This window comes from Triturus cristatus, chromosome 7, assembly GCF_964204655.1.
Source record: "Triturus cristatus chromosome 7, aTriCri1.1, whole genome shotgun sequence".
In the NCBI taxonomy this organism is placed as follows: Eukaryota; Metazoa; Chordata; class Amphibia; order Caudata; family Salamandridae; genus Triturus; species Triturus cristatus.
In genome coordinates this window covers 462,984,778-463,000,732 of record NC_140590.1, presented here as the reverse complement: position 1 = coordinate 463,000,732, position 15,955 = coordinate 462,984,778, and the positions used below count along the sequence as shown (strand labels likewise).

Here is a 15,955-nt window from a genome sequence, read left to right as displayed (position 1 = left end):
TGCCTCCATGGCCTTCTGTAGTGGCCATAAAATAGGAATTTGCAGAGATCTTCAGAGAATGTGGAAGCTTGAAGTCAAGGAGGCGGCTTTAGATTTCATAGTGTCCATCCTTTTCATGATCTAAACTTATCACAACAGATATAGGGGAGAGCTACCAAGAAGGAGATGCCTGATTTCACAGTTTATAGGGTCAACTGTCTACAAGAATGTATTACAACATGGTTATTCACTGGCGTCTGGATGCAAAAACAGACAGAGAACATCTTGCGTCCCTAAAACAAAAATGTTGAGAGGTATAAGCCTACCCAATATTAACATATGAAACTATCCAGTGCATCTCATCTGGGTATCATCAGTAAAGATACTATCCCAGCCTTGCTAGTAGAGCTAAGAGGGACAGCTCTCTAGTATACCTTGGTATATTACTTTAGCTAGCTTAGGCAGTAACATATTTGCATAAGTATGCCCAAATTCAGAAGAGAGGGCATTTTCTCCCGGGGTTTTCCCCTTACCTAAATTCTCTATGCCATTTTTTAATTTCTGAGATTGTTTTGGTTATTTCAAAGCCTCCTTCTGTTGCTGTCAAACTTCCTAGATCTATTCACCTAATGTAGCCTCTACATTGCTAGGCTATTTCTAGAAATCCGCAGTTTAGCACAAGTACTAAAGTCATACTAGTTTCGTTTTTGCATACTAAGTACAACGTACCACAAAAGATTAGTGAATCACCAGGTGGAGCAGTAAATGTGAATGATTGCCTATTTATACAATTAAAACACTTTGGTCTGTGTTCCACTTTGAACTTTGTTACTTCATTTAACCTCAGGGAGGTTTCAATCCCAGAGGACTGCTCTCTGTAATTCCGTTCACTTACTTGAAAGTCAAGCGTTTAGTATACAGCAGAACTAAAGACCTTATTTTGGGGCTTTAGCTCACTATAGATTTAAGAGCAAACACTGAGCAACATGCAAAAAATTTAAAAAATAACAAAGGTGCGGGTCATCAGCTTCACCTTTTAGCCCAAGTGGCTGCTTTGCCACAGCATAATGTGGTCCAGGCTAATGGGGAGAACTGAGTTGGCCATAAATTACACCATTTTACCAAATTAACATGAAACAATGTGTACTGTACCTTTGAGATTAGATATAGAAATTTGAAAGCAAGGTGACTAAGTAAAGGAGGGGACCTTTCATCTTGAATTGTGTCCAGCAACAAATTCAACATCCACTCTGTGAATAAACACAGGAGAAATATTCAGAACACTGCTTTAATAGTACAAGTAAGACTCACCTGCAGCCGATTCAGAACAACATCTACAAATTGGTTCACAAAATTTAAAAGCAAAAATATCCTCACTCATTCACTAAAGGATCTGAACTGGCTCCTGACAAGCCATCTTATTTTCATTACAGTTTAATAAAGTGTTCCATGCTGTCTTTTAGAGGTTTCAAATAGCTTAGGGAGATTAACAGCGTGAAGTCCATCGAAGAGGGAAGTCGTACAGAGGTAAGCCACACAGATGTTTTTAGTTCAGATTATGAATTCATGATATCTCAAACCTCAAATATATTCAAAACTTAATTAGGAAGAAAAGGACCTGCCCCTACTCACAAGGGACAGTATATTAAAATGGCTAACTAAAATATTAATGTAATAATTACATTTGATGTTGTACCTATTTATAAACATGGATGCTCATATACCTAATTAAGACAGAATTTTTCAATTTGGAAGTAACCTCATGAACATGACTCATTTAAAATGATAGTTTCCTCAACAAAACCATCTATATACCAAATGAATCAACTGCGACATAACCTGGTCAAAGAAGTCTTCTCATCATACTCCTTCTCAACATTGTCAATTCTTTTCCTCAGCCTAGTAGCCTCAAATCAGGAGAGACGTTTCCCCTGCAGAAAAACCCAACGCTGGACCCAGGTGACCTTGCTAACTTCTGCCCCATCACCCACCTATAGACCACTATAAGAGCACATCTACAACACTCTTCTATAGAACTATCAATCCAGTTTCAGACTATGCTGCAGCACAGATACAGTTACTCTTCAAGCAGCTAGTGACACCCTACTCACCAACGACCTCTCTACAGTCTGCAACACAGTCAACCATCAATCAATGATTGAAACCCAAGAAACATGCCTAGGTTTCTCTGACATTTCCGCAATGGTTGATCTGCTACCTTGCCAACCATTGATATAGACAGGGGTACTGCAGGATCTCAGGATCTCTCCATCTCCTGTAGAGTATGCCAGACGCCAATCCTTGATCCCATCAGCTTCAGACTCTACATGGAACCTTTTGGATCCTTACTCACTGACAGCATCAAAATCCATCAATAGATCAATTGCACTCAACTCCACCTTAAACTCCAAACCCAATCACAGTCAGTGAATCAAAACCTGCCTCAAGCCCATCCAGAACTGGATGTCATGCATTTACCAAATGCTCAGCTCAACAAAGACAGAGTTCCTCCTGCTTGCCTTTGGCTCCAAACAACAATAGATTCATGTTTGGCAATCCTAAACCGCCTTACCTCCCAAATGACTGGCAATTCAAAATCTTTTTGAATAACTTTGACAAATGCATCAATTTCAAAGAACATATTGCCAAAATCGGTTGGCACCAGCTGTCCTCCAGAAAACAATGCATACATTGATTTTAGAACAACAGTGCAAGCCCACTCCTGACACACTGTCCAGTTGCTTGCCTACTACCACTTTAGTACCCCTCAAGCACCTACTCGCAATTGCATGTCTCATCAGAGGCATGAAGTTAGACTACACCACAGAACCACAATGGCTTTATCTCTTTGCTCTCATCTTAGAGACAAAAAGCTAATCTACAATACCATCAAAAATACTACCCAACCTCCTTGTCCAATAAACCAACCACCAGAGGAAGACAGTGCAATAAATAGGAGATCACTAGAAAGGAGACAAAAAGTTTCAGTAAGCAATAAACCTTAAAGGCAGACCTTCTTGGTCTATGCTCCGCTTACACAGAAAACCATCCCCAGACATAAAATATGTGCAAACCCTCCAGCAATTCAGGAGTCTGAAAACGGACCTCTTGAGAGAACACTATACCCCACATTTTACAAACGGTTCTGTTATCTGCTGTCTGCCAATGCTCTTTAATCATATTCCAGAGCTTCAACACTTGTTCAGATCTCGGCTGCTCTTTTTTTTTTTTAGATTTGCCCACTACTAACAGCCTTACATATAAGCACATATAGAACGCTTCTTCCTCAATGTTGGAAAATAATTTCTTAAAAAAAAGCATTGTCAAAATTCTCAAAAGCCTATCAGAGTTATTGGGACTCTCTGTGGCCTTTATTATTAACGCAAATACTCAAAAATATGCCTTGCAACAACTTAATCAGTCCATTAATAGAAGCAATTTACAAAACCCTTATCACTCTGACTTCAGAGAGGGCCACAGGCAAGGAAACCGCCCTTCTTAACACTGCTGCGAATGATCTAAGAAAGCTGGACCAAGAAGAAGCAAGATTACGGATTCTCCTGACTGCAGCTTTTGACATTGTCAATCAAAGTTCACTACTGGGCACCATGACAACCAGACTCGGAGCTCCATAAAAAGTTCTTGTTCAAATGAGACTTTTCTTTATAGAAAAAATAAACACACATGTTCCTCTACTTCGGTCTGATGAATAAAGTCTAAGAACATGTGCTAGAAATACAAACGGAACATGGGCTGCAAGTCCTACAGTATTAGTCTGTAAGCCTATACGTAAGGGGCAAACTCTGGGTTAAAAGAATAATCAAATGCAAACTAAGCCCAGACATCAATTGGTGGGCTAGTGGGGGTTTTTAGAACAGAAAGAGGAGTATTATGAAGTGAATGGATTCAGTAGCTGGACGAATGATATTCAGAAATGTAAAATCTATTTCAGTCAAGAAAGCCGAGCCTTGGGTCTGCAGAGTTTCAGATGGGGTAAATATTTTATATAGAACAAAAGTTAAGTGACAGCTTTGAGGGGTATCCCTGCCATTGTATGGAATCAGAGAAGGTGTGTATACTTTACATTTCCTTTTGGGTTTCTGTGGGTTTGTGCACTGAGAGAGAGCATTCTAGGGTGCGCCATCTCACTTGCGTTCATGCATTTTGTTTCGAGTGGGGAAGTTTCGGCGATAGCTGTGATTGAGTATAAGTGTGTCAACACAGATGAGAGTAACAACAGCTGGACTGTAAAATGAAGTAACCAATTCAAAGAGATAAACCATAAATGCAATTAGAAAAATGTAATGGTATTGCTTACAAGTGTATGGTTACCAGTTGCAGCTGGCACCTTTACATGCATTATCTGTCCACTGTTATACACTCCACCTTGCTAGTTAGTCTTTGAGGGGAGACTTGCATTCTCAAATTCTCCATTACATGCATGAATCCCTCCCACCAGCCTTTACAATTGGTAGCATACCTAAGTGTGGGTCCAAAAGATGAGGCTGTTCTTGATACTTGTCCATAATAACTGAAAAAAGACACAATTTTAGTTTAGTCAATTCACAGATAAACTCCCTAATAAGAATGACATGCACATTTGTTCTGATGAAATACATGAACAGTGGATGGTTGAAGAAAGTCTAAACAGAGTGTATTCAGAAACAAAAAAGGGGAAGTAATCCTTGTTGACTCCTAGGCATATTGTTTAGTATTCTGGTGTATGCATTCTTCTGTTCCATAGCGGCCATGTGTCCTAGGTGGGTCTGTAGCTGGGCACCTGCTTCCAGTTTGTTATGTGCCACAGGAGGTGGCAGTGGTCCAGAAACCACAACAATTTATCACCTGTAAGTATAGAAACAAGATGCTGAAGGTCACTAGTTTGTGGGGAGTCAGAGGTAGCAGAATATTTTCATGATTAAGAATGCAACCCCGCAAAACTTGCACTGTTTATCGGTGAGGTCACAGCGGTGAAAAATTGTTTTAAGATTCTACTGCTTCATCCTTTACCTTTACGGAGGTCACACACAACATATTACATTCAATGATCTCCACTATACCTAGACAGAAAGCAAGCTCAAGTCTGTCAAGAATTTTCTGATCTTATTACCAGACCTTACCGTGTGATTAGTAGTAAGTAGCTTGAAGATACAAGCTGATAACCAACATTTTAAAATACGAGATTTGGTTTTAAGTTTCAAGCTTGGTTTGCAACTTGAAATGTTCCAGACATTATCTGTACATTTCAAACGCAGCAATGTTGCATAGTGAGGTGGTAATTAGTCCACACTTGGTAGAGAAATTATCTGGATAGACTTTACCGAAGTCTCTTTAAATGAACATAGAACACTTGTGTTGTTTTTATTAAGTTAAATTCTTATCCGATGCACAGTTTGGCATTCACTCATCCTTAGTTAAGTTAGCTTTCAGTTCAGCTTTGTGACACATAATATAACTATTAGTTGATTCCTGCTCTTTTGGCATTCTCTCATCTCCTAAATTATTATACACTGTTGAGTCTCATTTGATACACTATGTGAGGACTTGTTCCTGTTTTTTGCTCTCCAAGAGTTCATGTTTTAGTTTTTAATAGATTGGCTCTTTTGACTGGCCATGTTATTCTCAAGTAATTCTAGTTCTACAATTCACTTCTTTTGTAAAATATGGGCTATATGACTGAACTTTTTCTATTGTTTGAAACAGTTTAAAAGGAATACGTTGGCTGGGTGGGCGAAGTAGGGTATCAACGGTGCTTTTTGTTTTACAGTGATATCAAGTTGTTGCAGAACATGAACATTTGTAGCTGACCACCTCTTAACTCAATGTCTTTACGTTGGTGGCTAGTATTGGAACTGCAGGTTCTTTTAGGAGCGCCCATTTCTTCCTTTTACTGCCTAATTACTACCATTTCATGCTAAAATCTTAGCACAGTTTAATTATAATTAGCACCAATAGTCCCAGTATATATTCTCAGTAAGCTACCTGCATTAAGTTACACAATCAAAGGCAAATTCATATTTTCCTTGACAAATGACATGCCGGGCAACTGCTACAACGATTTGATTCCAGCCACATAATTTAAAAAGAAAGTCTGACGATTTTTATTTTGGCTGAGCCAATCTGTTTATTTAAACTGCCGTGATATTTTCCTTTTCAGACTTTGTTTAACTCTGGAAGCCTTCACCGGTTTCTCACTTTCTCAGAGAATCAGGTCATCTTGCCAGACTTCTTTGAGCTTTTGATTGCTGCTGTTACGGTCAAACGTTGCCGATGAACTGAATGATCGGGCAGGCCATTATAAAATTGATCCAGTGAAAGATCCTCATTTATTTTCCTTTCTTATCAATTCCCAGAACTGGTCAATCGCTTGCCAGAGCTGTACTACCTTCCTGCTGCTAACCTTTCTTTAGGACAATATTCAACGCTTCTTATATTCCGTCTGTCGGAATCTCTACACATCTTTCATAGGCTTCCTAGAATATAGAATGTACTGTGTAGATACTTAAACAGGATTAAACAATATATTGCCCCAGGTGGCCGCCGTTCTAGGAGACAGAGTGCCCCACCAGACAGCTTCAGACAACTTGCCAACATCGTTCTCCCATGTTGCTCGCAGGGCACAGAACGTATCTGTTTTTTAAAAAACTTTTTTTATTGGCATTTGTTAGTACAGTTGTTACATATCAATATTTGACCGCATTAACATGAAGAATGTGTGTCCAGTCAGGTGATATCAATCTTGACATTTACGATTACTTCGGCTTCAGTTATATGCAGTATGTAGTGTAACAGGTGTTTGCCAAATCAAGAACAAACCGAGGGGGAAAATCAAACTAGGGGTTGTCATGGACTAATAGATGGAACAGCCGGACCAAGTCACATGTGGTTCGTCAGGTAACTGGTGGAGCAGCACAGTGGTAGCCCCTTGCCGAGAATATGGTTATGCAGTCGGACATGTGGCATAGGTGAATGAAACGGGGCGGCGGGGGGTAGGAACCCAGCCATTCCCGGGTAGGTGTGAAGCGTCAGGGGGGAGCGCCATCTGTGTGGGCTTGTATCGCATGTGGCTGTGCAGCATTAGGGGTGGTCGCATTCGCGCTCAGGTCATCTTGGGGCTGGGACTGTTTAAGTTGATGTAGCAGAAGCGCCCACTCCAAGGATATCGGGGTTTTACGTATGCCCTTCGCTTCTTCCTCCCGCAGGGCATACTCCTCAGCTGCGGCCCACTTGAGCACTGCCCCCCTCCATGCCGCTATCGGGGGGCCCGTAGGGGAACGCCAATGCATAGCTATGCAACGTTTAGCCAGGAGGTGCGCCAAGGAGACGAATCATATGGGCACTTTGTGACGTTTCCTCCGGCCCATTATTCCCAGCGCACAGCACTCCCATGTGTCTAGATGGGGTAGCCCGGTAAGGTCTCGGAGGGTCACGTGGATAGCTGCACAGAACGTATCTGGTTAGTTAATAATTAGGGATTAGCAGAGTTCAGAGTTCTTTTTTTCCGAATGCTCCAATTTTTCTTAGCTTCTAAGAGATTAAAGTCTAAAACGTCATCAGAGTCTTTTAGGTAAGGAGACAAGGCATGCTCAGCATCAGATATCTAATTATTTGTGTTCTTTGAAGGTCGAACTCCTGCTGCAGATTTGCAAAGCCCAAATTTAAGATTGTAGAACTGCATCTTTCAATCGAGTGATTCCTATTAAATCCCACCAGGACGTGGGGCAGGCATATTCAACCATGAGAATGTCTTTTCTGTGAGTCCACTCCTTCACCAAATTGCTTCAAGCAATGGCCACCAGGCATCAAGAATAGGTTTGTTTGCCAGGGAGGCATCAGGCAGAGTTGGCCTCCATTTATGTACTGTGGTTGCGCATGATTGCTCATTACCCATCTCTCAGTGGTATATGCTGGAATGTCTTGTGACTCATAAATCTATTCATTTATAACCATTAGCTGTGAAGCCTGTAGTAGGACAGCATATCTGTCATGCTGATGCCCCGATCACACAAACTTAAAAGACAGTTGACCACTGCCATGCGTGGGGCCTTAATGTTCCTGAGAAAGTTCCTTAGCAGTGTATTGGCCTTTAAAAGCAGGAGGCCAGTATATGAAAGAGGTAGTTTTGGATATAATATAGCATTTGGGAGGGACACCACTTTCACTACTGTTACAGGATTCAAGAAGGATACCAGGCGGGGGAGGGTGTGAGGAGTACAATGCGAGACATTTTGGAAGAGAATCAAGGAGTAGTGGAATATTGCCGGCCCTGAATGAATCCAGGAACCCGATACATGATCTTGTTATGTCATGTAATGCTACCTCATGTCATGTTACGTCATGCCATATTACGACATGCAATGTAATTTGTGAAGCGGGCTATTACCGGAAGGCGTACTGGAGCTTGAAGAACATTGACCCCGGTACAGTAGGAATACTAATGCAGGGAAGAAAGTTGGTCTTTGATTCCTTGCGAAACTGAAGAAAAGTCCATTGAAAAGAAGACTATTTTATTTGAGAAGCTGTAACTATGAAAAATGCTCATCCACCGTACAAGATTATTTAAAGCAGGGGATGTTCAATGTCCGAGAAGCTGCATATGAATGATTGCATTAAGGTTTCTATAAAGCAAATAAGGTGATCATGTAAGAGTTTGGTCGTGTTGTCAACAAAGCTTTCTAACAAATGCCATAAAAAATAATAAGTTGGGGGCGTGGCCAAGACGGTGACTGAGTAGGACGTGTCTACTAGTCACTCCGCTTGATCGTGTGGGCCTCGTCAGCATAGCTGCGAATAGCGGACCTCAAAGGGTGGAAGTCTAGTCGCCCTTCATCCCTGCGTCACTTTCGCATTGGTTGGCGGCAGCAGGACACGAAGAGTGAGCTGCGGGTGGCCAACGAAGCGCAGCGAGATCCTCCGGTGCACAACGTACATGCCGCTGTGAGGCCAGAAGGAGCGGTAACCCGAGTGAGCCCTGGAGTTGGAGGCGGCCCAGCAGATCGGGAGGTCCCAAAATACTGAGCAGGGGCAGAACACCACACTACATCAGTGGAAGGCCCCGGGATAACGAGGTGGCACTTTAGGCTTACGGCGATACGTGAGCAAAACACCGGGGCCTCCGTCCTTTCGGCAGCCTGTGACACATGGAGGGCCGGCTCTGCCCGGAGACCGGTCACAGCAGGAGACGCCAGGGCGCCCGGAGGGTCAGTGGCGATCCTTTCCCCCTACCCCTTTTGTGTTGCATGGGGGGCCCTGGGGAGTAAAAGAAGCCCAGACGGTCACACAAGAGGAATAGTACATGCAGCAATACCTTAGGAGACACCCCCCACTGACGTTGAGTTGGGTGAGGAAGGCGGAACACAATGAGATTGACACCCATACAGCGGGCTGGCAGCTGCGCAGAGCTGAACGAGGAGGGAGGTAGCTTCAGGACTGGAGGCCTGCGATACCGGGTAAGCATACCTCGGATCCGTTGGTATAGAAACCGGACACAGACACCCCCGGGACGTCCCATATATCGTTCTATACACCGCCCTCTCACTGAGGAGTCGGTATACAGTGCTTCTCCCTGACATGGCAACAAATAAATCAAAGAAAGACTGATCCGTTAAAGACCACCTCCTTAGGGCCAAAGTCGGAGGTGCCGAGACGGCCTTGCCCCAGATGGGGGGGGGGGGGCCACATGGACTCAGAGGCGGGAGAGATGGAAGGGTCAGTCACGCACTTTCCTGGAAACCTTATTTGCCTCCTTGAAAGATGAATTCCTCTCCATGAAGAAGGAGATTACCAAAGAGCTCCGGGATGTCCGGAAGGATTTTGACTCGGTGGGAGACAGAGTCGACCCAGGCTACAATGTGGGACGATGAGATCCAACAGCTTCAGCAGGAGGTCCTCCGTCTACAGGGCCTACAGTTAGATCTCCAGATGCAGGCGGAGGACCTCAAAAACCACCCTTGGCGGAATAACATCAGGATCAGAGTGGTCCTGCAGGGGACAGAGGGCCAGGACATTGACGCATACGCTGAGGATCTCTTTTGACAAATACTGGGAGCCCCGCCGGAACAAAAAATTAAGCTGGACAGAACACACCGCCTGGGCCCGCAGAGAACTGCGACTGCCCCCCCCCCGGACATTCTAACATGCGTGCTGGACTTTCAACTCAAAGAGAGGATTCTCAGAGAGGCCCAGGACAACCAACCCATTGAATTCCGCTCAGCTAAACCTCTCCTGTACCAGGATCTGGTGACATCCACCTTACAGAAGAGGAGGGAATTCAGGCCGGTCACGACTCACCTACGGGCTAAAGAAATTCCATAATCCTGGGGTCATCCATTCCGGGTCATCTTCAAGTGGGAGGGCAAGCTGCGCCAAATCCGCTCTCTGAAGGAAGCCATGGACTTACAATCGGTCTAGTGAAGACGCAGAGGCCCTAAAGCGGGAGGACACTAAAAGTCATGCACCGGGGGCTGGGGGATGGAGGAGGGTGAGACTGTACCCACTTCGTCTTCGACCGGATCCTGAGACAATGACCAAGAAGCGGCAGGCTGTCATCGCTTCCCTGGAAGTGGACTCCGCTTCTGCGGACTGAACCCTAAGTCTCTGGGCAGGCCAGATGAGGGAGGGCACTCTTACAATTTCTCCAGATCCTTCTATAACGGGGCCCAGGCTGGGCAGGGGAGCGGGGCGGTCTTGCTGACATCTCGCTTCTCACTATGGGGGTAACCTTCCAGGATTATGAAAAGGTTTGTAAGTTCTTGTTTGTTTATATTGGTTATGTTTTGGGGTTTATGGGCTATCTTCCTCTTCTGCTTGTAGGCCTACAAATCCAGTGTAGATCTCACAGCGACAGGTCTGAATTTCATGGCATTCATCCTCCTACAATTGAAAGCAGGCTATGCGTGCGACTCAGTTTACAGGGTTTCATTGCACTTTTGAGACTCAGCCCACATGGCTGATGCCCTTAATGTAATAACGCTAAATGTGAAAGGATTAAATAATCCAATCAAGAGGCGCACAGTCCTATCTTACTTGGAAAACACAGGGGCCCATATTTGTCTCCTACAAAAGACACACCTGCTGTCGGGAGACACAGAATGCGCACAAGGGCGTTCCCCCACCAGATTTTCTCATCCCAGTCCTCCAAAACAGCGGGAGTCACCATTTTGGTCTCAGCTTAATTCCAGGGCAGGATAGGTCATAAACGGGATTCAGAGGAAGTCTTATTGCACACACGTTCACCCTAGGCCAGCACTCCTTTACCATAGCTTCTAAGTACGCCTCGAACGATGGACAGAAGGGGTTCCTACGGGAGGTGACTTTAGAGCTATCGACTTCCCACGATAGATCACTCCTTGTAGGGCGAGACCTTAACTTGGCATTTGACAATACCGTGGATAGGTTGTCTCAACGCAACAGGCAGGCAGGGGCCCTCAATATGAAGCAGAGACAGCTTTTGCAGGAGGTAGGCCTAACAGACGTATGGAGGTCACATAACCCGGCATCCAGGGAATACACCTTCTACTCACACTCTCATAAGACATATGCTAGGATTGATTACTTCATGACCACGGACACCCTGACTCAATAGATGCAATAAGTAGAGTTCATCTCATGCCTTATGTCCGATCACTCGGCAGTGTCCATCCTTCTATCTCTTCCCTGCCATCGGCCCACTCAGCGTGTGTGACGACTGCGGGAGACAATATTACAACACCCCACAATTGTACAGCAGATCACTAAGGCTATGGATGATTTCTTGATCATAAACGAAACAGACACCCCTCTCTCTATCCTATGGCACGCTCTCAAGGCGGTGGTACGGGGAAGGGGGTTCCTAGTCATTTCGGTGCATGATAATAAGGTCAGGAGGGAGAAGAGGGAGCAACTCTCTGGCGAGGTGACCGAGCTGGAACGAATACACCATTCTTGAGACTGCGGACCACAGAGTTCACAGAACTCACTTGCCCGAAATATTTGAGATTGCTGCATTTAGCAGACACTCCACGAGAAGAGATAACCCATGACGCAGTACCCTGGGATATCCACAGGGAGGAGGAGCGAGGGATAGGGAGAGGGGTTGCACCTTTGTTTGTTGTTCTGTTTGGTTTTTATTGTGGCTAACCGGCCCACAGGGCACAAAGCAGAAGTACAGAATGCGGTCAATGTTGTGTGCTTTACTTGTGTCAAACGTACTAATAAATACATTTAAACATAAAAATAATGATTTATGTAAAGAAAACCAAAGTAAGGAACACGATAATGAGGAAACTGATGGCCGCATATACAAAGAATGACAACCCAAATGAGATTATTAAATGAGCAAGAAGACCAATGTAAAGTTTGAAAAGTGAGGGACTCAGAGAAGATCACTGAGGGACACCACAAGGGACAGATTTAAAAGTGGATCAGCAACTGTCATACGTAAGTCCGCTCAAAAAGAAGCAAAAGCAGTTCCTTAAGGCCCCCAATACACATAACTGTGATTAAGATGACCAAGATGTCATGGGAGACCGTGGTGCTTCCACTCTCATCCAAGGGTAGTCTGCTGTCATTTGTATCTGCTATTAACAAGGTCTCTGTGGTTAAACAAGAAAGGAAACCCAACTGTTTTAAGTTTAAAAGAGCACACAATTCCAGGAAGTTGTTTTTTTTAGCAAGAAGAGAGACTGGTCTATAGTTTGAAGGGGTAAAATGGATCCAACAAAACCTTTAGACGGGGAATAATCACTGCAGGAATCTGGAAATTGACCTGAAAATAGCAAATTGCGACAAATCAAGTGAATGGCTTAGAGGAAATTGGACAACAAGGTTTTTACAATCTTCACAGAAATAACATCTAGTGGTGAGCCAGAAGAAATTGCGATAAGATCAAACTTAATATCCTCGATATACACTTCTTTGCATGTTATTCAGTCAAGGATAAGGTGGACTAATTTGCAACAAACAATGGTGAGGGATATGTAGATGGGTCAATCAGTTTGATTATCTTACGGAAAAAACAGAAAGGGTAGTGCATAAATTGGGTGGATTGGAATTTGAGTAGGCCAATGCCATGGGATGTGCAAGCAATAAATAAATAGAAAGAAATCTCCTTCAACGCTTGAGATCTTTGTATGATACCCAACAATCTTCTTTTAATTGCATAGCTCCTTCTTGTAAATTTGTCTTGCAGATGAATTATATGTGCTTCTCGAGAGTCGCTCTAGGTCTTCATTATACCATGGATCAGAGGGACAGCTTTTGTGAGATTTAAACAACATAGAAGGGATGGGGAGATTCAAGGGCTAGGTAGTCCAGGCATTAAATTGCTCAGTCACAGTAGCTATGGAACCTAAGGACTAGTTTATTCTAGGCGCTGTGCTAGAAGTGGTGCATTTCAGATCAGTGATCTGGTTCCCTGCAGAGAAGAGGGAGTGTGCCTCTTCTGTAAATTGATGCATAGACCTTTATGATCGCTCTAGGCAAGTACCAAAATATCCCTCAATGAAACCTGGTCTTCCTGAGCAAACACATTATCTAGTGTGTGGCCTCTGCTGTGGTAGAGCAGGCATTAATTGGCAGCAGCTGAATAGACTTGCTTATACGGATGAATTCTAGGGTGTATCATTGGTATTATCTATCATAAATTTCCAATTATTTTAAACCAGCCAATTCCACATTGAGCTCAGAGGATAAAATATTGTTCCTGCAGGGGGTCTCTGATTTGGACCATTTTCCTTTTAGGCCCGAGGGTTGTCCAAACTCATCTGGAATCTCAATCATTTGAGCACCGGAATTGCAGGCTGTCTAATATAGATCCAGGCAGATGGGATACTCAGTCAAACATGGCAGATATCCTGTCCACTGAATTACAAGTGTCATAAGATATAAAGCACTTGTAATAGAGTGGGAGGGATATTGGTCACGTTTGTGATGGATTACCCCATCTACCAAGATCTGAATCAGGCCAATGGTACGCTCAAGAAGGCCAAGAGGATAACTGCAAATAAACTCATACCATTTTTTAGCCCCTCTCCCCACCGAAATCTCCGAACCAATTAATTATTCTGCAAGCACTGAGCCAAAGAGTGTATAGCGATTGCGAACAATAATAAAGTGGAGAGCAGGCATCCCAGTCAAGTACTCGTCTCAATCATCAAACTACATCAAAGCACTATGTTCCGCGGAACTCTAGCCTTGGGTTGCCATCATCATAAATCGATGCAAGCCCCGTAGTGGGGCCCAAGGACTATTCTGGGCAACAATTCCAAGAGGTATACACAGCTAACAAAATCAAAAGCCTTCTCAAAGTATACCAGCAGGAGCAATAAGGGTCTTGTAGACATGAAGCGAGTGGCAATTTATTATGAACATTCTAATGATTATGTTTGATAGGCTTGCCAGACATAACATAATTTTGGTTAATCCGAACCAGGGAGTACATAAGCAGCCAATTTTCCCACAGTTTGGAAAGGATTTTTGTTCCTATATTTATCATGGAGATTGGCCTATACAATGAACATTGGTCAGCCTGTTTTCCGGATTTGAGCAACACTGTGATTAAAGCTGCATTAAGAGAAAGAGAAGGATTCCATCCTTTGCTGCCTGGTGGAACATATTAGTTAAATGTGGTATTAGTTTAAAAGAGAACTAGCAAAATAGCACTGCTGGAATCCCACTGTTGCTTATCCCACTGACCTGGCCTCCACCATCTCCTGTTCTTCCTCTAAAATCTTCATAACTAGACACCCCCTATTCTCTTGGGGCAAGAGGGGAAAACGTTTGAAGGCAAGTCTGAACACCAGCTCTCCTTGAACACACAGGCCTGTTTTTTCCTGTATAAATATGTTCAAAAGGAGGCAAGTGCTTTGAGTGCCTATCATTTTCCAATCACCCAGTTTCCTGAATTATTAAGAACCTCCATGACTTGCCCCGAGGAGCCATCTCCCCTAATCAGCCAACAAGGAAGTTTCCTCGCCCCGGGCACCCTGATGTGAATTTGCGTAGTGAAAAGAAAATGGATTAGCCTCGTCTGTCAGGCATTGTATTAAATATAATTGTGCATCTTTCATGTCCTGTAGGATCACCACGTCCTCAGATCACTTATGTTGGGGCTAAAGATCTAATATCTGGGCCAGGAGGAGGAATGCTGTTTGGGTTTGTCATTCATTATATGACAAATGTAACCCATTGTTTGGCTACGAACGTCAGGTTTGAAAGCATCCCCATAATGTTATCAGAGATTCAATTAAGCCTGCATTACCTAAGATATAACCTCCACACTCATTTGCAATGTATTTGGAGGACTCTTCCTGCATAAGCCACCAACCACTGAATCTCCAAATGTTTCAATCTAGAGTGTCGGTACGTAAGTAAGAAGCATAGGTGAGTGGTCAGAAATACCCCTCAGACTGAGATCAATTTCGAAGAGAAGGTAGACATCTGCATAAAGAAATAGTCCTTGGTAAAGAAGAATTTGTGGAAGAAGTGATTTGAGGGGTAGAGAGCTTGGCAGGCATCTCCAAGACCGACAGAAGTGGCAAATCCAAATAGAGGAGTATGCCCCATTCAGTTGGCAGCTTGCAACAAATGCCTGCCCGTTACACAGTCCACAACTCTATTAATGTCACACCGATCAAAAGGATCCATTGTGACTTTAAAACTGACTTCTCATAATTGGGAGAGAAGAGATACTGATGTATCCACTCTTGGAGAGGTCTAAAAGGGAAGCCACACTAAGTAATTCCACCCAATTATATCAATAATTGTATTGAAGACATGCTCTAAGCACTTACGAAGAGAGATTTGAGGCGCTCCCCAAATGTAACCACCTAGAGCGTAAATGAACGACGGACACGTTAAGAAATGAGGTATCTCTACAGGGAGGCTCTAGAAGTCCCTTGTAACTCACATGCCTGATAGTCTGCTGGAACTCAGCACCTGGGATCCCTTGAGAACCATGAATGGGTTGAGGCAAGGATGGCACCTGGGCAATTAGAAA

The 15,955-nt window shown here is 43.7% G+C and overlaps 1 protein-coding gene across 1 annotated transcript in view; it reads right to left on the bottom strand.

The window, feature by feature from the left end:
• The window catches only part of TBCD (tubulin folding cofactor D), a 2,329,415-nt gene that overhangs the window by 2,214,737 nt on the left and 98,723 nt on the right, over positions 1-15,955 (bottom strand). The window contains exons 3-4 of the mRNA XM_085616794.1: positions 4,460-4,510; positions 1,132-1,229 (exon numbers count right to left, since the gene is read on the bottom strand). Coding sequence (XP_085472920.1) covers positions 1,132-1,229; positions 4,460-4,510 — 149 coding nt within the window. The remainder of the gene's footprint in view (positions 1-1,131; positions 1,230-4,459; positions 4,511-15,955) is intronic.